General features: G+C 33.1%; 1 protein-coding gene across 2 annotated transcripts in view; it reads right to left on the bottom strand.

Moving 5' to 3' along the window:
• Positions 1-25,239, bottom strand: part of LOC138703357 (mitogen-activated protein kinase kinase kinase 10-like) — a 230,202-nt gene that overhangs the window by 36,997 nt on the left and 167,966 nt on the right. The window contains exons 5-9 of one of the 2 annotated variants that reach the window (XM_069831159.1): positions 23,241-23,261; positions 12,982-13,228; positions 11,096-11,209; positions 10,154-10,354; positions 9,040-9,069 (exon numbers count right to left, since the gene is read on the bottom strand). In XM_069831159.1, coding sequence (XP_069687260.1) covers positions 9,040-9,069; positions 10,154-10,354; positions 11,096-11,209; positions 12,982-13,228; positions 23,241-23,261 — 613 coding nt within the window. The remainder of the gene's footprint in view (positions 1-9,039; positions 9,070-10,153; positions 10,355-11,095; positions 11,210-12,981; positions 13,229-23,240; positions 23,262-25,239) is intronic. The other variant, XM_069831160.1, reaches the window with a different exon arrangement.

The raw sequence follows: 25,239 nt of genomic DNA, 5'->3' as shown, positions 1-25,239 counted from the left end.
GCTGGCTAGAATTGACGCTGAGGAAGGATTCCTTTGGACAAATGTACTTTGCACATGTTAAATGTCCTCCACACTTGTGTTTTGCTGCCTACTGCTCTTTTGCCACAGCACACTCTCAATCTCCATAAACTTTTGACGCCACTCTCGGATTGTTGGCTGTGATGGTGACTCTCTTCAATGTTGGGTCCGGAAGTGACATTGCACCTGTGTATCTGATTGTGTCTCGATAAACCAGGATACATATTATGCCATATCTCCTGAGGTGTCCACAACTCCTTCAGTGCCAGATTTCACCAAAATTCACATCTGCAACCAAAAAACGCATTTCAACAATCCAACAAAATTCCCAAAGAAACTTTGACAGTTTCTGATTAACATGAAGAAAACCGCATCCAGATATCATGTCTCAATAATTTGTTATTTACATCTGAAGTTGTAAAGGTTTCATGTGAACACCCTGTATGTTATACCATATTTCTGTTTCTAATCTGCAGTAAAGTCAAATACTTTAGAATTTCCAGGTATTTAAATGTTTAAATGCCATATGCAAGATATTAATATTAATACATTATTCAATTTATCAAGCAAACACATGAATAACAAACAATATAGTCTACATACTGGATACTTTACACAGCTTTAATTCGGATTATCTTGAATCAAATGTTAACTTAAGACTAATTTAATGGTTTTACTTTATACAATTTTTCATATTTTAACATAATTGAAATTTCAAGTTTATCTTGTCCAAGAAATGAACTCCATCATATGGAAACAGTAGAGGATTCAATCACATTTTGGCTGTTATTATTGAAACAAATATCTTGTTACACGGAATGAGTAACTAGTCAGACATAATGTCTCTATCACTTGATAGAGGATAAGTACATACCTGTAAGTAATTTTATATTTTGGTCTACAGCAAATGGTGGGAATTTCATATTAACAAGTGAGTGAGTTTTATTTGTATAATTTAAAATTTAGCATACCACTATTAACAATTTCATTAAATGACAAGTATCTTATTACTTTTAAAAATACGAATTTCATTTTTAAACAATATGACCTTTTTATTTAAGGTAAAAAGGTACAAATCTCGATGATGTTAATTTATCTCGACAGTGTTAATTTCATGCAGTTTGGGTGCATGTTACTCAAAAACTATTACAGATATCTTAACAAGATTTTCAGGCAATATTTTTACATTCTTAATTTTTAATAATACCTATTACAAATTGAAAAATATTAAAAGATATATATATATATATATATATATATATATATATATATATATATTTTAATTCCACATGTTTTTAGTTAAAATTTAATATTAACATTTTTTTTAACATTTCCAAGAATGTCACAACAAAATCCATTTCTATTTTTAGTCTTTTGGGTATGGTTAATGCGCACAAAAAGTTTAATTTATTTTGGATGAACAGTTTTTGAAAAAGATCCACCGGAATAATTTTTTCCTTAGTTTTACAGTTGTTATATTAAAAAAATTATATCTGTTAATACTCTTCAATTTGTAGTAAGTATTATTAAAAATAAAGATTGTAAAAACATTCCCTGAAAATCTTGTTTAGATATCTGTAACAGTTTTTTAGTAATGTGCACCCAAACTTCATGAAATTAACTGTCAAGGTAGGCAGTACCTCCTTACCTTAAAAACTGAGAGACATCTAATTCTGCCAAATTAAAGGAAATATTTGGAACAAGACTATTGAGAATTGACAAATGACGTTACTAATAGTTGAAAGAAATTTAGCAGTTATAATTAATTATTTAAATCTTTTAATTCATAAACGACATGATATATAATTTTGCATTTCAATAGGATTTTCAAGACTGTTAAATGTGTAAAATACAATCTTTGACATAAGTAACACAAGTGCTCTTTATGAGATGATTTACTTCAGCCAATATTAGACCAGTTTATTAGTCAATATTCCAACGAACTACAACTAGAAACAGTAAACTTGATATGTGTAGATGCAGAGTGCCAATCCTCCAGAGATCTCTCATATTTAGCTCTAATTTTTAAGAATCTCCCAACTCCAATATTTTTTTTTCATCTTCAAGCATTTTGCTCTCCCATTCTTGCATAATATAAAATCTATTTTAAATATTTAATTTTTTCGTGACTGAAGGCGATTTATACAGAATGATTCAAAAGTTCAGCGACATAGACAAACTTCGTTATTAGTGCAGATAGCGAAAAATGGCAAGAGGAGAAAGTTGTTGGAAATAGGTAGTTTTCAATCTAATATGCTTGAATTTTCAACATAGAATGCACAGTTGAGGCTGTACACTAGCATGATGCACCTGCCAGTCCAAATGTTGCGAAATTAGTGGAGTAAATTGCGAAATAATAATATTATTAGCAGTGTTGCCAATACATATTCAGGGAAAACCGTCAGGCAAGAATGAAATTCCCCTGAATTCTTTTATTATCAATGTAAAGAAATGCTTCTTTGCACTGTGAGAAGTTAAATAACTAAACTCTACACGTCAACTATTTTTCTTCCTTAAATAATACATATCTAAAATCTGGTAGATCTAGCCGAAAAGCCACTAATATGGCAGCATTGGGACTGGTGGGTGTGTCGTACTAATGTACTGCCTCAATGGTGCATTCTACGTTGAAAATTCAAGCAAATTAGATTGAAAACTACCTATTGTATTGTATTGATTAAGGCTGGTTGAGTGGAAGAGAAGGCCTTATGGCCTTAACTCTGCCAGCGAAAATAAAACATTATTATTATTATTATTATTATTATTATTATTATTATTATTATTATTTCAAACAACTTTCTCCTCTTTCCATTTTCGCTATCTGCATTAATAACGGAGTTTATCTATGTCGCGGGACTTTTGAATCATCCTGTATGTTGGATTCTGTTGTTCCAGAGATGCACTGAAATGTGAAATCTCTGTAGAAGGTAATACTTGCCAGAAATAGTTTCAGGTCTCACTACTTTAAAATCAAACAATGCTAAGAGTTAAAAATTTATAATAAGAAAAAGAAAAAGAAAAAGTAGTGAATTGTGTTGTAAGCATACAGGCAGCAAAACTCATCCAGAGAATGTTTTTTCTTACGAACAGTAATTATAAAACAATAATTAAAACAATTATTTAAACCCTTTAAAATCGGGAAATAAAAAAATATATAATATAATTTAATACTCCGACACACAAGGTACAACAAAAATTAGATGTACAAAACAGGAGTATGACACAACTAATCGAATCATAACTGCAAATTACAGTCAACTTCAACTATTCATGTAGGGAATTTTTACAATTTGTTTCAAACTACTGTATTACAAGAGGCTAAATGTCTCAAAGTACTCTTAATTTAAGTATAACTGTCTAAGTGTAGAATAAAATTGTTTTTCAAATATCAGTAACTGAACTGTATAATTTGTCAATTTTCTATGTGAAATATTTTAGGTCGCTTAGTCTCCCATATTTTCTTCAAAAATAGTTGACAATCCTATGTGCATGTGCTCATGGAAAAATATTTTGGTATTATATGAAATACAATTATTTTAAACAATACAAGATGAAATCAGGAAGCTTTACGTATTTATTTCCAATCTTGGAATGACAGCTGTTCTACATAGAACACTATTAATTTAACTATCGGAAAGGTGAATGAAGAGAAATGGAAAATCAAAAGTGTCAAACTATTGTATCTGAAAGGCACTATTGAAATATGCTTGCAACAGTTATCTTCTAAAGATATTTATCTCAACTTATTTATTTCATAATTCTTGCATATAAGTTTTCATAAACTGTTGAAGAAATATTCAAGAATTTCCGAAATTTTAATAAATTCATTTCTTTAAAGGAGAAACATTTTTCAAATATACTCTCTAGAATAACAAAAGTCAGATATGAGCTATAAAACATATGTATAATATCTAAGTAATTCCAGCAAATTCTACATTCTGAAGACAATTTCCCCAGCTGAATAGACATCTACAGCATAGGTATGTCGATCTTTGTTTTTTGTATATTTTATGATTTTAATACTAAGTTATAACACAAATCCTTCCATAAAAAGCTAAGGTCTTTTGTAAAGTTTCCATCTGTTTTAAATAAACTGTTATTTTAAATGCTGACAAATGAATTAATTACAAATTTTCAGATATCTACAGACTAAAATTGTTGGGTTCATGATATTTCCAAAATTATTATTTTTAAGAAGTTTAACGGTTCTAATTTAGGCCTTTCGGAACTCTGTACATTAACAGAAGTTTTTTTAACGAACACAATATTTATTACATAAGGACTAATTAGAAAGTTGGAACAAAACTGACGACTAAGCATTCATACACAATAAAAGAATATGGTCATAAAATGTACAGACAAAGTGATGATATGACCTATAAAGACCTTTCTAAAATATGTTAGCCTGGCAACAGGAAGAATCCAATTTCTGCTGTGAGAGCACCTCTAACGCGAAATTCATACCCTTACAATAAGGATAACAAACACAGTTGAATTTTCACTTGGGCAAGAAACTGATGGTGAAATGTGTTGGCTCTCTCAGTCAGGACAGGATTCTTTTGAGTGTTATAAATGGACGCTATGGAACCTGTAATTCTATTTTATTACAAAGGACGACATCCTAAAGAGTTTTACTATCCTTAAAAAAATAATCTCTGTTGATGAATGAACTTCAGTCCTGATGGGCATTAGGAATGACAGAAACATGGAAAACTGGTAATATTTATAGTAAGAAATATATGTTACATTTTAGTTTTATGAATTAACTCATTGAAATTAAAATCGAACTGTCAAACTACAGTATTAATTTGTTACAGTGATGAACACATTAAAATTGGCAAGTATAAAGAAGGTATTAGTTATTGTAACTATTCCGTTTTTATAAGGTTTAATTCGAATGTAATATCGTGAAATTGTGTTTAACTAAATGTTTAAGAGGAAGGCATAAATTATTCAAGATCAGAATAAAAAATTGTAAATAATATCTGAAATTATAGGTTACTCCTATTACATACAAGGTGAGCCAAAGAAACAGGTGATAAACGTTCATTTCACATTCAGGTATTTCAATTGTTGCCAATAAAAATCGATCCTTAATTCTATAGCATTTAGTAATGATAGAGCATTGGATGAGTAAATAACATGCATTTGCTATTAAACAAATATTACAAAATGGAGATAGTTCTGTAGCTGTTTCGACGTCACTACAATATGAACAACATCCATCACAATGATGTGGCACAATCCATGTGACTGAAATGTGGATGCAGAATTTTGAAGTAAGTGGTTCTGCAACATTCAGGTAAACAAAGAACTGTATGTACTGGTATGTCCGAAAATATTACCGGTAACCCTGTAAGATCTGCACAGCTTTAAGTATTCTACCCATCATCATGCAGTTTCAGTCAGCTTATCAAAACCCCGTGTCCAAAGGATTCTTCATAAGAATTGGAAGTATTTTTCATAAGGATTTATACATGTCATACAAAATTCAAGCAATGCAATGCAAGCATTCAAGGAAGCTGATCAATCAATCATATGACTTTTTGCTGCCAACTCTTGGATCTCATAAACATTAACGAAGACACTGTTCACAATATTATGCTAATGAGCAATGAAACACGCTTCCATCTGTCTGGATATGTTAATAAACAAAACTTTCGGTACTGGGCAGAAAACAGCCCTCATGAAATACATCAGGAACCATTGCATTGTGCCGAAGTCATTGTAGGGTGTGCAATAATCTTTGGAATCATCGGTTCTTATTTCATTGACCATGATAGTGGAAATTCTGTTACTATATCATCAGAGTGATATGTCCAAATGACTGAAGAATTTTTATCTCCTCACATTATGGGGAAACCTGAAATCAATTCAGACAAGTGGTTTCAACAGGATGGGGCGACCAATTACCCGGCTAGACAATCAATTAATGCAATTCAACTTTTCTTTCCAGATCACATTATCTCCAGGTATGGCGATCATTCTTGACCCACAAGATTGCCAGATCTGACAGAATGCGATTTCTTCTAGTAGGGATATTTGAAGAGTAAAGTTTTCAATGATTCATCCCATAAAACATTGAAAAACTCACAGAAAGAATTCGTAATGAAGCTTCTGAAATTCCTGTGGACATATAGAATATGGACTTAAAGAATGTGTGCAGCAAAATGGAGGCCACCTTCAGAATGTGGTACTGTATTCAAAACATAAAATGTTATGAGGTAGCCTACAGTTAATGCTGTAATTTAAATTTAGAGTAAATGTTTTTCCTAAAATCCACCAGTGTCATAATTATTAAGGTTTTAAAATCGTCAGTTTCATTGGCTCATACTTTATTTATCACATAATATAAAAGTACCATGTTTAGAGTAATTTTTATAAATGTGAGTAAATGACAAAGAAATTGACTTTGGACTTGAAAATCAATCTCTCATTATCCATGTGAAAATAATTTTCGTTATAATGTACCTATCTCTCAAGAACAATCATGATCAGGAAAGATGTTATGTGAGTAGAATAAATAAATATTGATAACATTTCAATGTGCAACAGTTAAATAGGTATACTGATATGCTTGTAAATTTGCGTGAAGTGTGTTATAGATTTGTACAAAAAGGAAAAACAGGAAGAGTAACTGAAAAGAAAAGTGTGTATACACAAAAACATTTCATTGAGGATATATTACGTTATTCCTTTAAACAAGGATGACTTCGTGAGGTAGATAAACTGTAGCCATTTACTATACAAATACTTTAAAAGTATGCTTTTAGAATTAGAATTTGTTGTGCAAGGACTAATCGAAGAAATAAAATAAAAATAAAATAAAATATAGCCTACAAAGGGGAACAAAACAATTTAATTAGCCAGTTCTTTTTGTTCACGTAATTACGTCACACTATGCTTTTCCAAACTTGTCATATAAAACATTAATGAATATTTGCATCAATATTAATAAATTGTTATAGGTTAGGAAGTGACTCATTTTAAAAGCAAAGAAAGAATGTCGATCATATTTCCCGTAATTCTAATGACATGAACTTAAGCACGCTAACCTTAAATGAAGATTAAACAAATATTTATAAATGTAATCTTCATCTTACGATGTTTGGTGACGTATATACGTCCGTTGATGTGACATAAGGCATGATTGTGACTATAATAGTATTTAAATTCATTAAATATTTATAATTGAGGAAGGATTAAAAAGGTATAGAATTACTTTTCTCTTTATGAACTAGGTATAAATTTAGGTAAAAGTTAAGATTAAGAACATAATATATGTACCGGTACCCACTTAATAAGAAATTTTGATCCAATACGCGATGTTCTGTTTATATAATATGCAATTCTGAAATTTGATGGAGCATACACTTTTTCACTAATGTGAAGCATATGATATAAAATGTCGCAGAGAGCTGAATTCCAGAAGTTTTTATGTAATTGACAAATAACAACTAGACTTGCAAAGTTTCTTTCACTCAATTTTCAGTCATAAACTCTTCTAATTCATGTCTCATGTTTTTTGCATGATAATTGAACAAACATTGTAAAAGTGTGTCTTTAATTAAACTATGCAAGATAACAGACTGAACAGTATTACAAAATCATATATAAATATTTAATGAATATAGCATACAGCTTAAGAATTTGAATAAGCACTGATATTTTCCATACTGTATTATCTATATTGGTTAGGTTCAACATTATGTATTTCACATTTAACATCTATTAACCACTGAATTTTATGGGATCTTATTACGAAAAAACTTAAAAGTAACCGAAACTCGGGATCCAGTTGATAAACAATATCCAACAAGAAAATCGTGTCAATACATTATAAAAGACAACAGGAGTGAGATTAATCTGGGAAAGTACTGGTACCAGTAATTTTAGGGATAAATTTATTAATATTAATTACAGTTCAAAACGAAATATACTGCATACTTCAACTGTAGCTTACAAGAAAAAATAATAAATGCTTCGTCTTTGGTATTAAATTTATTTTCTGTCCTTTGATGAATACAGAATACCTAAAAATCTCCCTGCTACTTTTCAAAATCACAAGGTTCATTTTGAAGCAAATGTCATCACACTTGTTCATGATGCTTTACATGAATAAACAAAAACTTCAAAGTAGGAAACTAGGCTGCTCACACTTGTGCAAACTGTATACAACTGCCAAATAATGATACAAACAAAGAACGAGAAAAAAAAAGCACAAATACCGCAACCTACAGAAATCAACTTACATAACATGACATTAACAAGCATTTGAAGCAATGTATAATACACACTGACATACGAAAAGAGGATGACATATTTAAGAAATGTAATACATTTGACGTCAAGGGAAGTTCATACCTTTTATAACGTATTCGTATTAAATTCACAAAATTTCATTGGGCAACAAAATTATCTGTTTTTTTTTTTCTTTTCTTTTTTTAATAAAACTTGACACAATTTTGCACCCTGAAATACCTTTACCTTCATTTATTCTAAGGAAATACAATTAATTTCTTTTTAACAAATGGACTTCATCCTGAAACTTTATTTTATACATAACATTTGCCTTACTTTATTCACTAAAGAGTAATGTGGTTAAGACAATGCAGCCCAACAAATTTGCTAGGGATAGCGTGTATCTACCCTGTCAGTATGTTACAATTTTTTGGTAGAAACCTAATGTTCACTAGAAAAGACGGTAATGGCTGGCTGCAACGATACTATTTGATATAAACTCCAAATGTGTATTCTTATATAAATGTCCTTAAATATATTCCCAACAACATTGAAGTTTGTATCGCTTAGAATAGCCAGATTTCTTGCAAAACAAAATAGTACCATCAAACTACTTTCTAACTATAAACACAACATTACCATTGAACAATCACTAAATTACAAATAAACTTTAAATTATAATATATTATATATAAAAAAAGGAAAACAAAAAACAAAGTGGGGCAGTACAAATAAAAATAATGTGGCAACACTTGGCATGCTTTCTAAGTCATCACTTACACAATGAGTGAAGTTGCTCCTCAGAATAGCCTGAACAAAGAGAATGTCAGCTCATCAGTTGTTGCACACAGCTGAACCCACCACCATCTTTTTCACCCCTTAGTTCCCACCACAAGTTATTTCTAATCATTTGCACCGAGAAGCAGTAACAAGGAGTGATAGATACTAAATACAGGAAAAAATCTGTCTAAAGACATTATAGAACTATATCTAGCATTTCAACATTCTTTTCCTAATTATGTATCAAGTCAAAAGCAACAGACGAAAAAGTTTAATACAAAAAACAATTAATAGTGAAGCTTGTCTCTCTTGATCACCCATCGCTCATTGGAATGTAATCAAACATAATTAAAGTAAATTAGGTAAAATAGGAGTAAAATCACTGACATGATGAGACATCATGAATCATGAAAGAAATTGCTATTTCCAAAGCCTTTCTTTAACTAGTAAATGTTCAAAAGTAATTTTAAATCCTGTGGTATAAAATAGAATGTCTGATTAAAAGGAAACGAGATACTAATAATAACTATTTTCCTGATGTTACACAGGGTTAAGATAATTATTGTTGTTAGTTTGAGTAAAGCAATAATATAACTTTGTAAAGGATGCTAACTGATAATTTCGGAATGTCGATGTGCATCTGATAATTCCAAAATGTCAGCGCACATCAGTTGAATTCTATTTTATACGCCTACATTGCAATGCTACCTGTCATTACAACTTTACATTTTCTTAAAATCCCATAATACTAATATTTCAGAAAAGGCGTAGCTTTGCTCAAGTTCATATGACTTGCTACGACATAATGTTGACTTACAAGGGTAACAAATTTGACAATGTTTCACTGCATTATAAATTTTAAATACAAAGTAATATAATATTTTGGATTTTGAAGTGGGATAATGAAATATTTATAAAGTACACTAAAAGTGCTACACGTTTACAGTTCACAACCAATAAAATATATATTTTTTTAATTTTTAATTAATAGGAATCATTAAAAAAAACCAAAGAAGAATCACACAACAAGTCACAGGGTCACAGCTTCTTTGGTGCAAATGACAGACATTAGTTGTCTACTCCACCCTTTCCTGGCAGTCTTGGTCATCCATACCTATTTCCTGGAGGGCTGCGATGTTGGGTGGGCCCCCTCCCCTGGCAGCAGCCGCATGCTTCTCGAGGTTGGGGGCACTGCGGCTCCACCGCTTGGGCCCGCCCGGAACTCCATCTACCACCCGCGTAATGATCTGCCCACGCTCTCGCTGATGCAGTGTGCTTGGCCCCCACGTCTTACCCTTCACCCCGTCAGCAGGGACTACCAACACAAGAATAATTAAGTCTTACCCCTCTACACGAGTCCTTCCTAAATCCCCCATATTTACAGTGAAATTACCTGCAGTTTCTGTTCCATTAAATGATAGATATGTCTTTATTTTACCCTACTCTTGTCCCATGATAATAATTCACTTTTCTGAGATAATAATAACCTACATAATACCTGTTCAAAAAATAATAATAACCTAACCTTCACCCGAGTTCATTTGTTCTGAGCCTTGCCTTTGAACGCAATTATCTTTCTACAAAAGAATTACCTCAGTTATGTGATAAACAGAACGTTACTGAAAATTGAAAATAAACAACTAAACAAATCTACAAAAATAAATGCCATGCTACAAAGCAAGACACACACTTCAGCACCATGCTCTTTAAAAGTGCAAAGTCAAACCAGTGTTTCTCAACTGATTATATTCTCTACTGTCTAATGAGGGAAACAATTATTTTACTTCAAGAAGCTGCACAGAAGTGTGACACACAAGCATAGATTTATTTTAAAGTCCAAAAGAGCTGTCAGTGTCTCTACTGACAATATCAGAAACAACATTTTCGAAATTAATTTCTATTTTGGTACATATACATTTTAAATTGTAACAAGTGTGATCAAGCTTAAGTGCATAAAAAGAAGTGAAAAACACTGATTCAAATATGGAACTGATCACAAAGAAATAAAGACTATAGACTCAACTACAAGTTGTTGCTATTTTTCTTTGCTACTCACGGGCAATGGCACGCAGACGTGGAATGCTGGGTGAGCCTGGAGGACTGTTGGGGCTTGATGGATTGCGTGCCTTCCTGTCCACTGTATGTTTCACAGTAATGGTGTGGCGAAAGTCTGTGACACCAGAAACCATATTTATATTCAACAGTTGTTCTATATAGTTAACATATGAACATATTATTTTATAATCAAATATCTCATTGCATAACCATTAATTTAGACATAATCTGCAGTTTATCTGCAGCCTCTATTAGATGAGGATATAAGGACATCGATTCCCTGCAGTAAGTAGTTTTAATGAAAGCAGAAGATCCCTTTATTTACGAATAAAGCTGAATAAAGGCAAAATTATATATCCGAGGTTCCCGAGGTGATGTGAATTTTTGGCAAAAATGATATTTTGCGATATGTTATGCATCCTGATGGTATCTTTATTGTGGTAAAAGAGACATGTATATCTCTAATATTTTTCTCTCTAATCCATTATTGTGAAACATAATTCCTATGATTTTATATGGTCGTTCAAACTGTCTTTAAATTCTCGCTCCTGGAAAACTACAAGAAATGACATACTGTATCACATTTCACCTTGGAGCCAGAGATATCCAGGGCAGGCATTGCTGTGTTCTCAACTGCTGGTAACAAAATGCCTATGACGTGGAGACGTCTGATCAGGGTTGACATGTTTAAAACAAAGTGTTCAAATTTGTTTAAAACAATATCCGTTTATTAAAACAAGTTTTAAACACAATGTTTAAATCTATATGATATTATTAATTTTTAAGCCAACAGACTTCTCTGTTATGTTTATTATTTATTTCTCCGTTGATTGGAAATGCGTCTGTGTTTCTATTGTGTAGTCTAAGTAACAAATAATACATCCAAATAATCGGTGTTTTTAAGTATGCTGTTTAAATATTTAGAGAAGAGAAATTCTGATGATGAAGAGCCTCCATTAAAACAAAAGTGTTTATTTAACTATGTGGGAAGATGTGTATAATTGGGTGGTGTCCACATGGAATAGTCCCTCTTAAGCTCACAATGAATCACAAATGGTCAAACAGCAAGAACAGATGCTCCACTGCTTTAATGAAGTCAGAATTACAAGTTTGTGCCAATTCATAACTGGACTGTGAAGCATTTCGTAATGTTATAAAAAATAAAATTATTTCTCATTGCTAGATCTTCAGAGAAATATAAGCAGTAAGCGAGTTAATGGCTTTATTACCAAGAACTCAGCATTAATTAACAACAACAACATTTTTAAAATGTACCGGTATTATTTCATGGCACTGTTTAAAACAGCACAAAAACAGTTTAAAAACAAAAAAACACGTTTTTATATATTTTTTTAATAAAACTGTTTTTTGCCAACCCTGCCTCTAATAGAGAAGAGTGGAACATGTAGATTTATAACCTCACTACTAACAGCACACAGCAAGCAAGCAAGCAAGCAAGTAAAAGAAAAAATCCGGAATAGATTAAGTCCAGAATGTAGTACTACAAGAGAAATTACGAAATTGAAAACAGTTTTCAATTATGTGGAATAGAATATTTTATAAATAATAGAAGAAAAAGATTAAGAAGGTTTGGACATGTTACAAGAATATCAAATCGGCAATTACAAAAGAAAAATGGTGTTCAATGGAATATGGTTAACATCGACTGACAGAAGATGGTGTAGCAAATGCAGCAACATTAGGAAAGTATATTTTGGTTTAAAGAGAATGTTTTATTACAGAAAATAATAATAATAATAATAATAATAATAATAATAATAATAATAATAATAATAATAATAATAATAATAAAATGTATATTATTTTGAGAAGAAAATGTACATTAAAAAACAGACTCATTATACAAAATATCTAAACAGCTAATACCTGAAGGGAGACTGATGTTCTGTCCTGGTTCTTTCTTTAGGAATTTAAGACGTTTACGTTGAAATTTTCCTTTGCGTCTTTCAGGTGTTGGTGCTGTTTGCTGTTGTATGATCATAATATGGAGTTCTCGTTCCAGAAGATCTATTTCTCTTGCAGCCAACTCCTGTTCTCGTTGACGAAGGTTCTCTTCTAACAATTTCTGCTGCAACTGTGCCTTAGTTAGTTCTTCTTCCCGGCACCGCAATTCCTAAATGATAATAACGCTGGTTATATTATTGTACCCTCGATTTCATATTTATATATAAGAATATATTTAAATTGTAACATTTTATTAACAAATATTCACGTTGATACACAAACTAGTCTACAAGCAGTCATTCCAATTAATAAACAGTTCATATTGGTGAAAACAATATTAAAATTATATTGGTAATCTTTCTGCAGCTGGTCCCAATTACAATTATTGAGAGATGAGATGGGGAAAGAGCACTCTTAAACAATCCTGGATTCAGCTGGCTCTAGTTGACAGTGCTCAGCAAAGGCTCCCTTTAGGTGAAAGAGAACCAAGAGTCCTAATAGTGGAAAGATATTACAATTTTCAGGGAAAATTTTTCATTAGGAACGGCCTTAAACTAAATGTCAGTATTGTCAATGACATGTGCATCCCAACAAAAACCATAGTATACAGAACTTATGTTAATCCAATAAAGTAAAATATATTTAATAAAATATAATTTCGTGGAACTGGTCTGAAGTTCACTGAAGTAAGTCAAAGTGTGTTTTTATTAGTAATATGTATCTATACATCTATAATATCACGCCAACAAAAGTTTAATTTTTCTTCTTTCTTGACTTTGCAGATGAAGTTGCATGGGACCTAAGTCAATATCTGGATTTTTCTCAAATTAATACAGTACGGTATTTGATAAATCATGGTGGATATTCCTGTGACATGACATGGTACATTGTCAAACCTTCAACACGACACAAGACATCATGATGAAAATGGATAAACATCTATACCTTCAGCAGATTCTTATCCACTAGTGTAGCTTCGACAAGCATTAGCATTAGTTGTTGAGATAACAGTTTTATATATTCGAAACTTACAATATCAAGTATCTATGTACTTGTGTATCTATGTACCAACCTGTCTTATACAACTGCTTCTTAAACTGTATGATACGACCCCAGACAAAGGGATACCGTATGCAGTAAATACCAGTGCATGTTCCTGACGTTTCTGTCAGCTGATCAGCAGAAAATTCCCCCAGCTACCACTGCAAACAAAGTGCTTCGCTGGATTAAAACTTAAGTATTATGTTATATTAATAACATTCGGTACTCACAGTAGCTGTTGGAAGTGATGCCTTTCTTGTGTGATACATAATTGACATCTCCTGTTTCATTAAACCTATTAATTAAATTTAGTATGGTTTTTATAGTGGAACTGAACAGCCAGAAAATTTACATCTAAAGTTTTCCTTGTTTTGCCACAGATTTCTTTTGCCATATGTATGTACCTTTCAAAACAAGTATAAGTTCACGCACTGAATGTATAACCATTGTAAGACATAACACACAATAATAAACTGCATTATTCTTAGCTGCGTGTCTTTACTGCCAGCTCTTTGAAGGACAGGCTACATACAAAATGCAGATAAAGGGACACGAACTCTTGAGAGTAGCCAAATCGGCATCTTTAGTGGTTAGTCACAAAACAGGGATGTCCAATTTTGAGAACGTACATACAGAAAAAAGAAATTGTGTGGCATAACAAGAGAAAGTTTCGGGTATAAATTTCTTAGCTACTCACTTCTATGTAGAAAAAAATACTAAATCTAGAGAATAGCTTTAATGAAATAGGTTCTGTGATTGATGACATGAAAATTATACATTACACAAGATGGACAACACTTTCAGCAGCTACTGTGTGGAGGATAATTACCAAACGTTATTAATATAACATAGTACATAAGTTTTAATCTGGCTAAGTGTCATAGGCTTGCGGATTCAAGCAGCAGCAGCAGGGGAGACCTGCTACTGATCAGCTGACAGAAACACAAGACAGAGAACATTCACTGCGGTTCACTGTACTAGAAACTTGACATGACTTTTAAACAGTTAACAGTGCCAACTTATCACTGTTCAAATCTTCAGATACTTACTTACAAATGGCTTTTAAGGAACACAGAGGTTCATTGCCGCCCTCATATAAGCCCACCATGGATCTCTATCTGTAGCAAGATTAAGCCAATCTCTACCATCATATACCACCTCACTCAAATCCATTTTTATATTATCCTCCCATTTACGTCTTGGCCTCCCCAGAGGTCTTTTTCCCTCCGGCCTCCCAAATAACACTCTATATGCATTTCTGGATTCGCCCATATGTGCTATATGCCTTGCCCATCTAAAACGTCTGGATTTAATATTCCTAATTATGTTAGGTGAAGAATACAATATGTGCAATTCTGTGTTGTGTAACTTTCTCCATTCTCCTGTAATTTTATCCCTCTTAGCCCAAAATATTTTCCTAAGCACCATATTCTCGAACACTCTTAGTCTCTGTTCCTCTCTCAATGTGTGAATCCAAAATATTCAGATACATTTCACCTATTACTTTTAACAAAAGAAATAACTCATCTTAGATGTGTATATTTGCAAATGACATTAGGTGAGATAAGAAGATCATAAAAAATGGTCTGATAAAGCAAGAAACAAAACTACAATTACATCAACGTTTTGACAGAGTTACCTCATTTATAGGAATAGGAAGATGTCAATGAATTTTGTTCTGGGTAATACTGTTATACCAAATCTAAAGCATTTGATACTTCTATCTTAAATTCAAGATGTAGTTAAATACGTCATGATATTTAAGTTCTGCGTTGTGTTTACAAAGTGTAATGTCACCCGATTGTCACAAAGCAGTTACTGAGATATCACTGAGCCACCTCGCTCTGTGGTGGTTAAACATTAAATTTAACTAAAAGGCACACAAAACAATACTATTTTGTTAGAAGAATCGTCTGTTTACAGTTACACAATAAAATTGTTGTCATTGCAGTATCAGTGGCTAAAGCTGTAAAATCATTATTTTTTTTTTTAAGTAAAACAGCTGGTGCTGTGTGGTGTGGATTAAGATAAAAGATCTGATTTAAGAGTTCAAGCTTTCATGATATAGTCAACATGACGCTATCTCAATATTCATTGCCATGTCATGAATGAAGACGACTTCAAACAGCTAATTGGTTCCATCTTCCGAGTGGAAGTGTAGATGGAGTTGATACTTTCCGTGAAACACTTGAGTCGTCTTCTTATGACTCAGTGCAAGTACTAAGTAACTCTCATTGCTGAAATCTGTTTCATCTTAATAATGCATCCAGATCTCACAAACAAGCAAGAATGTCATACAGTCATGCTTTATGTGAAATGAATGACACTATGAGAAAAGAGCCATCTTTTGACTAGAGTTTGAAAGGATAACAGTCAAGGAACACGAAATAAATTAATAGGGAAAGGTAATGATAAAAACACAAAACCTTAACAATTTTCATTATACACTGTGCCCATTTTATTTTCTTACCACTAGTGGCACATTCCTTGTTTGTAACTGTGATACCACCTTCTGTTATGCACAGGGTTCATATATTAAAAAAATACATATATGGGACACTTTCGGTCTGAATGAACCAACCAAATTTTATTGCTTTTCTTATTTACGAAGCAAAGGGAAAAGAACATACATTAATTATAGGATATAGCAACCTTAAAATTGAACAATACTAAATTGTTGATCTTTCCCTGTGATATACTTCTCAGATGAATCTATTTTCTCTAGTAAAGAATGATTATGTTGTACCAAGTTAAGAAATTCCACACAGTTCTTATTGAAAAACACTAACAATGAGTATAGCTTTCACATTTTCTACAGTTTCATTTGTCCATAAAGAGTTCATCACGGAAAACAGTTTTTCAATATTAGCATAGTTATTATCACGTCTGTTAATGGTACTCGCAACATGACAGTATTGCCAATTAGTAGGACATTTTTTATGAATGAGAGCTATCGATTTCTTGGCAATTGCAGGTCTTAAGTTAAACACAAATCCACAAAATATGGGACAATTCTGCGTCCCAAAGAAGTTTATTGGGACACCAGGACACAACCTCATAATAAAGGACGATGTCATAAAATACGGGACATACACGAACCATAGTCATGCAGCATACAAGATAGTTGAAAAAGAATCGTCATTATCACTAGCTGTTAATACATTAAAAATAAAATACACAGCTTTATTTGAAAACATTCCATACGAAATGCTACATTGTATACGATATCCTGGGTCAATACATGTCATTTCTTCCTTTGGTTTTTGTCTCTACATTACCAGTGTCTTTCAATTACAGTATTGGTATTCGATGGTGCATAAGGCACACTTTTTTTCTTGAAAATGGGTCTGAAAAACAGGATGCATCTTATATGCCGATACTGAGTTTGTGAATGGGTCAAAGCTTCATGGAATGCTGTAAAAACTGAGACAGTAGTTAAATCGTTTAAGAAGTGTGGTATTAGTAACGAACTGAATGTTTCAGAGGACAATATGTTGCATGAGGACTCAAATTTTGATTTAGAAGAGGTTTCAAGTGACTCTTCAATTAGCTCTGGAGATGAATTTCTGGGTTTTATGAAGAAAATTTTCATTTCATTCATTTAGTGTTTTGCCTAAGGGGAGGTCTTTCACTGTAAACCCAGCTTTCTTCAGTCTTTCCTATTTTTTGCCTTTCTCTTTGCCTCCTCATATAATCCATATATCTTAATGTCTTCTATCATCTGATATCTTCTTCTATCCCAAACTCTTCTCCCATTCACCATTCCTTTCAGTGCATCCTTCAGTAGGCAGTTTCTTCTCAGCCAGTGACCCAACCAATTCCTTTTCCTCTTCCTGATCAGTTTCAGCATCATTCTTTCTTCAACCACTCTTTCCAACACAGCTTCATTTCTTATTCTGTCTGTCCACTTCACACGTTCCATTCTTCTCCAGATCCACATTTCAAATGCTTCTATTCGCTTTTCTTCACTTCGTCGTAATGTCCATGTTTCTGCCCCATACAATGCCACACTCCATACAAAGCACTTCACTAGTCTCTTTCTTAGTTCTTTTTCCAGAGGTCCGCAGAAGATGTTCCTTTTTCTATTAAAAGCTTCCTTTGCCATTGCTATCTGCCTCATTTAGAATTCGCAAGTTTATCTTCTGTTTTTTTCTTCCTATGACCATGATCTTCATCTTATTTGCATTTATCTTCATCCCATACTGCTCACAGCTGTCATTCAGCTCCAGTAGCATATCCTTTAGTATTATTTCCTCCTCTGTTAACAATGCCATATCATCAGCAAATCTTATGCACTTTATTCTTCTTTCTCCTACTATCATTCCTCTCATGTTCTGAAAACAGTTTTTACTAAGTCCTCCAAATAGATGTTGAACAGGGTAGGTGATAAAGGACATTCTTGACGTATTCCTCTCCATTTTTTACTTCCTTCTGACATTTCTTCTCCTATCCTGACTTCTACTCGTTGTTTCATATAAAGATTATTGAACAGTCTTCTTGCTTTCCCATCCACACCAATTTTCTTTAGGATCTCCATCAGTTTATTTCAATTCACTCTATCAAAAGCCTTTTCTAGGTCCATAAATACTACATACACTTCTTTATTTCTCTCTAGGCATCTTTCACAGATTGTCTATAGCAGTCCAATTGTATCTCTCATACCTTTTCTCTTCCTGAAGCCAAATTGCTCTTCTTCCAACTGTTCTTCCATCTTAGAATATAAACATTGATTCAGTATTCGCAAGAAAATCTTTGCTGAAGAAGATTAAAAGGTATTTTTTCCTAGTTACATTGGGTATTTGATGAAAGTACACCTATGTATTACTTTATATTTAAAATACAGTAAACTCATTAAAATATTCAGCGATAAAGTTTTTTTCCTAAAAAATGTACATGAAGAGGGGATTTGAGTCTTATATTCCGGCAAATAGGATATTTAACAAGATTATGTATACTCTATTCGACAAGTAAAAACTAACATCTGAAAAAAATTCTCTACAGAACTTTCTTGCACTTGTTAAGAGTTAATGAGTACACGAGAAATATAAAAACTCGTTATTGCATAGAAAACTTAGAAAAATCCATTCCAATCACACAGACTTCAATTCACATATCATCATTATCCATACCACATCCCGGGTTCAGTTCACGGTGGGGTGTGCTGTAGTTGTACAAGAGCGTGGCTGTTCAGCATCCAATCATTCACAGAATAGAAGTTGTAAGCACAATAAGCCTCAGGCTGCAGTTCAAGCCTTCGAGTCACTCCTCCGTACAAGACAGGGAGGGAGAGAGGGAGAGAGAGAGAGAGAGAGAGAGAGGAACCCTGAATTTAGCCAGTGTACGTAAACAGGAGGCAAGTAAGAGAAACAATAACACAGCTGCAGGGGTGCCGTATGTTATGCTTAGTGATAAGGAGAAATCATCAACAAGCAGCTACTGCATTATGATTTTGTAAGATATTTGTTGATTGGAAATTCTTATTATGGTAGATTATTTTTTCTCTTACAATTTATCAGATATAAAATACAACAATTAGTTATAAATTTATATTTAAATACAAATGTGGGATGACCATTGATGCATGACAATTTAACATGTGTCTCCTCTCCCTTCCCCCAAAATATCTGTCATTCGTATAAAATTTGATGCTGTATTTTAAGTTTTCGGTAGTGCTATTGAGTTTTTGAAAGGTTATTAATGCAGTTATTATTGAAAAAGATCTATAGCTAAATAAAGAGACATTCCAGCTGAACATGCTTAAGTACAGTTAAAGTTAAATGCAAAATACTTGGAAGAAAATGTTGCTGCGGTGGAATAGCCTTTCCACCACAGCAACATTGAATGAAATGCTAGAACTTTAACAGTTACAATTGATATTATATTTCATCACAGGAGAAATACCGATTTCTGCATTTGTATCTTTAATTAAATGTAGAGGTATCAATCTGTGAAAACTTAATTTTATTGAGAATCAAAGTCATTAAATTGTATTGTTTCATTATGACAAGTAACGGTGTGTTGTTGTTTAGTTGGTTATTTAACGACGCTGTATCAACTACTAGATTATTTAGTATCGATGGGATTGGTGATAGCAAAATGGTACTTGGAGAGATTAGGCCGAGGATTCGCCATAGACTATCTGACATTCACCTTACGGTTGGGAAAATCTCGGAAAGAAACAAAGTAATCAGCCCAAGCAGGAATCGAACCTGCACTCGAGTGCAACTCTGGATTGGCAGGCAAGTACCTTAGCCAACCAAGCTATGTTGGTGGCTAGTTCCGGTGTGATTTCATTTCGTTTTGACATTAGAAATGTATAGTTATATAGTCCCGTCACTCTAATTTCTGGCAGCCAATAGCATTGCAGGTCAGCTACATTTAAACGTGTGCGTCTTGTGATTCGCTTATGAAGACGTTATTCATTTGTTAAGGCTCGATAAATACTTAATATAATCGCCCGCCATTTTCTCTCTTTCATTGGCGTTCACAGAAAGCACACAAAGACGTTATTTGTCGCTCTTATTTGCTGAATTACAGTGCGTTTGATTTATTATCATAGGAGCTACGACATGATAATGTTTAACGGTGTGGCAAATAGATTCCTCTTATGGTAGCTCGGGAACGAAAGAACAAAAATGGCGAACGATACTACCTACCTAGACTTTATCAGGTGAAGACACTTGTAAGGATAAATTTATTACATACTTGGTAGGATTGACCATTAGCTAATACGAATGTCAACGTTGGTTAGAAATGGCTGGAGGAAAATTTTGTCTAGTGATTCTTGATTCAGGAGATGCATATGTACAGTAACGTATAACATACGATCCCCATATTTAATGCCATGGTGAGGATTTTATGAATTATCTTAAAAAGCCATCACTCTCAGCTAAATTAGAATCAGTGAAGCTAGAACATGATGTGAATTACGGTACCTACTTGACCACTAAGCTGACTTGCAATAACTAAAATTTATGACTAACCCATCACACAATGAAATACAATTCCATTAAATAATATAATGGCAGTAATAACAATATAGTCTTCTATGTACATAAAAATTTTCCTTGCCATTAAAATGACAAGTAACTACCTCTGAACACTAGTACTAAGGAAGAAATTGTAATAGCAATTAAGAGCAAAAATAGTTATTGATCTTATCATTACTATCCTCTATAAAAATCACATAAAAATTTAAACAGAAATACTACCATTAAAATACTGGGTCATCCATATGTCTCGGAACCGGAGCTGCATTTGTGTGGGCAGACGGGGAGCAGTCTGCGGGGATAACTGGTTTATTCAAGGTCTCGCAATGCAGTTTGTTCTGGTTTCAGTGAGAGCAACACGTGAAGTGAAGTGAAGTGAAGTGACAGTAATGGCAAATAATAGGCCTAATTATTCTATTCCACATCAGGTGTTTATTTACGATTCATTGTCCACACAGAATCCACTCGTACTGTCAGAAGATTATTTCAAGAGAATTTTCCAGGTGTTCGAGTCCCAAGTCATGGGATGATTCATAGATTACTTAATAAATTTCGTGAAACAGGAAGTGTTCTTGATAAGAAGCGAAGAAGGTGACATACAGTGCTCACAGAAGAAATTTTTGATGACATTGGACAATGCTTAGAAAATTGCCCTAAGAAATCTCTTAGCTGTCTTTTTCAGCAAACAGGAATTTCTTATGGTTCCGTACAAAGAGCTATAAAGTTACTTAAGTTAAAACCCTATAAATGTACAGTGGTGCAAGAACTTAAACCGGGTGATTCTGTATGTAGGATTAGATTTTGTGAATGGATTTTGAATAAAATGCATGACGAGAATTTGATCCTAATCTCATTTTCCTTTCAGATGAAGCGTGATTTCATTTACATGGGTATGTAAATTCTCAACACTACCGACATTGGAATGCCGAAAAACCTAATCTGCTTCATGATGAACTTCTTCATGACGAGAAATTAGAGGTATGGTGAGCATTTTCCGGTGAGAGAATAATAGGCCCATTATTATTTTTTTATTTATTTTTTTTTTTTGAGGACACAATTAACAGTGGTAGATATGTGAACAACATTTTGCAACACTTTTTGGCTGAATTAACTGAGAGGGAACGTAGTTTCGCGTTTTTTTCAGCAGAACTCAGTGATGACTCATACAGCCAGTGTTTCATTGCAGGCTATTCGACAAGTGTTTGACAATAGAGTTATTAGCAACAAGATATGGCCCTCAAGATCCCCTGATTTAACTGCCTGTGACTATTATCTCTGGGGATCATTAAAAGATAAAGTGTATAAAACGAACCCACACACTTTAGACGAACTTAAGGATAACATTTTGCAAGAGATCAATTCACTTTTTCAAAGAGAACTAAGAAAAGTAATGAGTAATTTCATAAAAAGATGCCAGAAATTTGTTGAAAACGAAGGCAGGCAGTTCCAGCATCCCCTTTAGTGACATGGGTGAGTAAATAACTTTTAAAATGAATTTGAATTTATTAGGCAGTCTCTCTAGCTTGCTGAACATCGGGCTCTTGTATTGCTCAGCCAACGGGAAGCAATAGCTTACTGGCTGAGCAGGATTCCATCTCAGCTCTGGTGCCATGATATATGGATGACCCAATATATGAAATTTGATTCGCACGTAATTTATAGAATGATTAGACAATTTTTTACACAATACTTGCAATGCATTGGACACATATACTGCAAAATAAACTACACTATTCTTTTCATTAACAAAGAACAGACACTGTAGTAATCTAATGAATATAGTTAACCCTTTGAAGAGCAGTCTTATGAATGTTGTGTGATCATTTGAACACTAGTATTTAAAAATAAAACATTTTAAGAATTTATATTACTGTCATGGTCATTTTGAAGAACCTGATATATTTACAGCCCACTCTTATAAGGGTTAATATGTAACTAATGTATTCAAAAGTTGGTAATAACTAATTTAGACACTGCAAAACAAAGAATGGTAAAATTTCATGCATTTAACAATCTAGAACATGTAACTTACTACTAGGTAACGAAAACGGCAATTCATAATGTGTATACAGGAAGTGAAGGGATTTATTTATAGTGCTAGTAACAGAAAACAGACAGACAACCACCAAACTCCTAATGGACACCACTCACCTCCTCTAGCGACCTGCATGCCTGAATGAAGCATCAAACGAAACAAAAAGAAAATTTTTGCAAATTGTAATTTTTTTAAGTTTACAGGTTAGCTTGAATATAAAAAGAGGATTTTAAATATGACAAATAAGTATAGTGATAGATAAGCTTCTAAAATTTAAACAGCATTTATTCACATATCTAACATTACTTACAAACCTACTATTACTGCATAATGAACAAGCACTTGGAGGGACTTGATGTTAGGATTTTGGACTGGATGTATGAGAACTATGTAATAACAGTGAAACATATATATTAATATACTAGAAGGTATCACAGTTCTGAAATCATTTAGAAGAAAATGTTGTGTTTACGAATAAATCAGGCACGTTTAAAGTAACAGTATAAACAAATTGCACACACTTCCTCATACGAAATTATAATGAACATTTATAATATGAAACATATATACATAACTGAATAAATTAATAAGTATTTAGTATTTACTGTGTTTATGTTGTGCTTCATACTTTATGCAATGAAAAATCTATGTAAGAAAGAGATATTTTATGTGATGATTAAAAAGAATAGGGAACAAATGCAAGATAGACATAGATATGTGGACAGTAGAGGTCTACACGGTCAAGGGCCTGCACCATGGGCCAGGTTCAGGCTGATATCTTTCAGGACTTACTGGGTTCCAGTAAACTTCAGGCAATTAGAATCAGAACTATTTTATGGCGTTTTCTCGGTCTGTGACAGTGTTTTTTTATTTCAATTTAATTCTATTTAATAAAACATATAACCATCTTTCACCACAAAAAAAAAAAAAGAAGACGGAGAAGAAGAAATTGGAAATCTTTGTTTTACACCTACATATGGCTAATATACAAACCACATATTTTATCTTTAATTTATTAATTTATCTAGAGCAACAGTACATAGTATTAAATGGTAAGTAGATTAGTATCAATAATAACTGACTACATGGATCAGTAATGGCCAGTGAGTACTCATTACTACATTATTCAAATTGACTTACAGTAATCCCTCATTATCTACAGCTTCAGTTCCGCGATTAACGATTAACCTTTTAAATTTTTTTTTTTTTTTTTTTTTTTTTTTTTTTTTTTTTTTTTTTTTTTTTTAAAAGATCGTAGGGTCTTAATCTGTAGATTTTTATAGCAAATCTAGAATTTAGTTTTTTTTTTTCCCCTCTTGTGGCTTGCACTGCAGCCTGAGGCTTATTGTGCTTATCACTCCTATTCTGTGAATGATTAGGTAGCTGAAAAGCCGTGCTCTTGTACAAGTACAGCACGCTGCACAGTGAACTTAACCGGGCTATTGTATGGATGATGATGATGATGATGATGATGATGATGATATGTGAATTAATGATGGTGAAATGAGTCCGAGGTCCAATACTGAAAGTTTTTTTTTTTTTAAAGTAGGTTACGGTTATGGGGTCCACCGCTGTGGAGTAACTGTTAGCATGCCTGACCATGAAACAAGCAGGCCCGGGTTCAAATCCTAGTTGGGACAAGTTACCTGATTTAGGACTTTTCTGGGATTTTCCCTCAACCGATTAAGAGCAGATGCTGGATAACTTTCAGCACAGTTAGCGCGTCTAGCCGCAAAACCAGGTGGCCCGGGTTCAATTCCCGGTCGGAGCAAGTTACCTGGTTGAGGTTTTTTCCGGGGTTTTCCCTCAACCCAATATGAGCAAATGCTGTGAAGCCTAGCCCAGCCTAGTCCATTCACTTCTGAATCTGAACTTTACTCAAAATTTTGGCCCGTGCAGTCCTATAATGGACAGACGAACAAACAGAAAAATAATGGAACCTACCTTTTTCTTTTGTTTATTTTTGAAGTGAAATATTTACTAAAGATTTGGTAAATGTATTATATAAGCAACTTTCCTGTGTTAATTGAAACTAAATGGTAATTCTGAGGTTCTGGCTGATATGTAAATCTATTATCAGTAGTACATCTCACTTGACGATATGTGTCAGAGGAA

Source organism: Periplaneta americana, chromosome 7, assembly GCF_040183065.1.
Source record: "Periplaneta americana isolate PAMFEO1 chromosome 7, P.americana_PAMFEO1_priV1, whole genome shotgun sequence".
Taxonomy (NCBI): domain Eukaryota; kingdom Metazoa; phylum Arthropoda; class Insecta; order Blattodea; family Blattidae; genus Periplaneta; species Periplaneta americana.
Note: the sequence above shows the minus strand (reverse complement) of the source record. Positions and strands in the feature narration are given on the sequence as shown.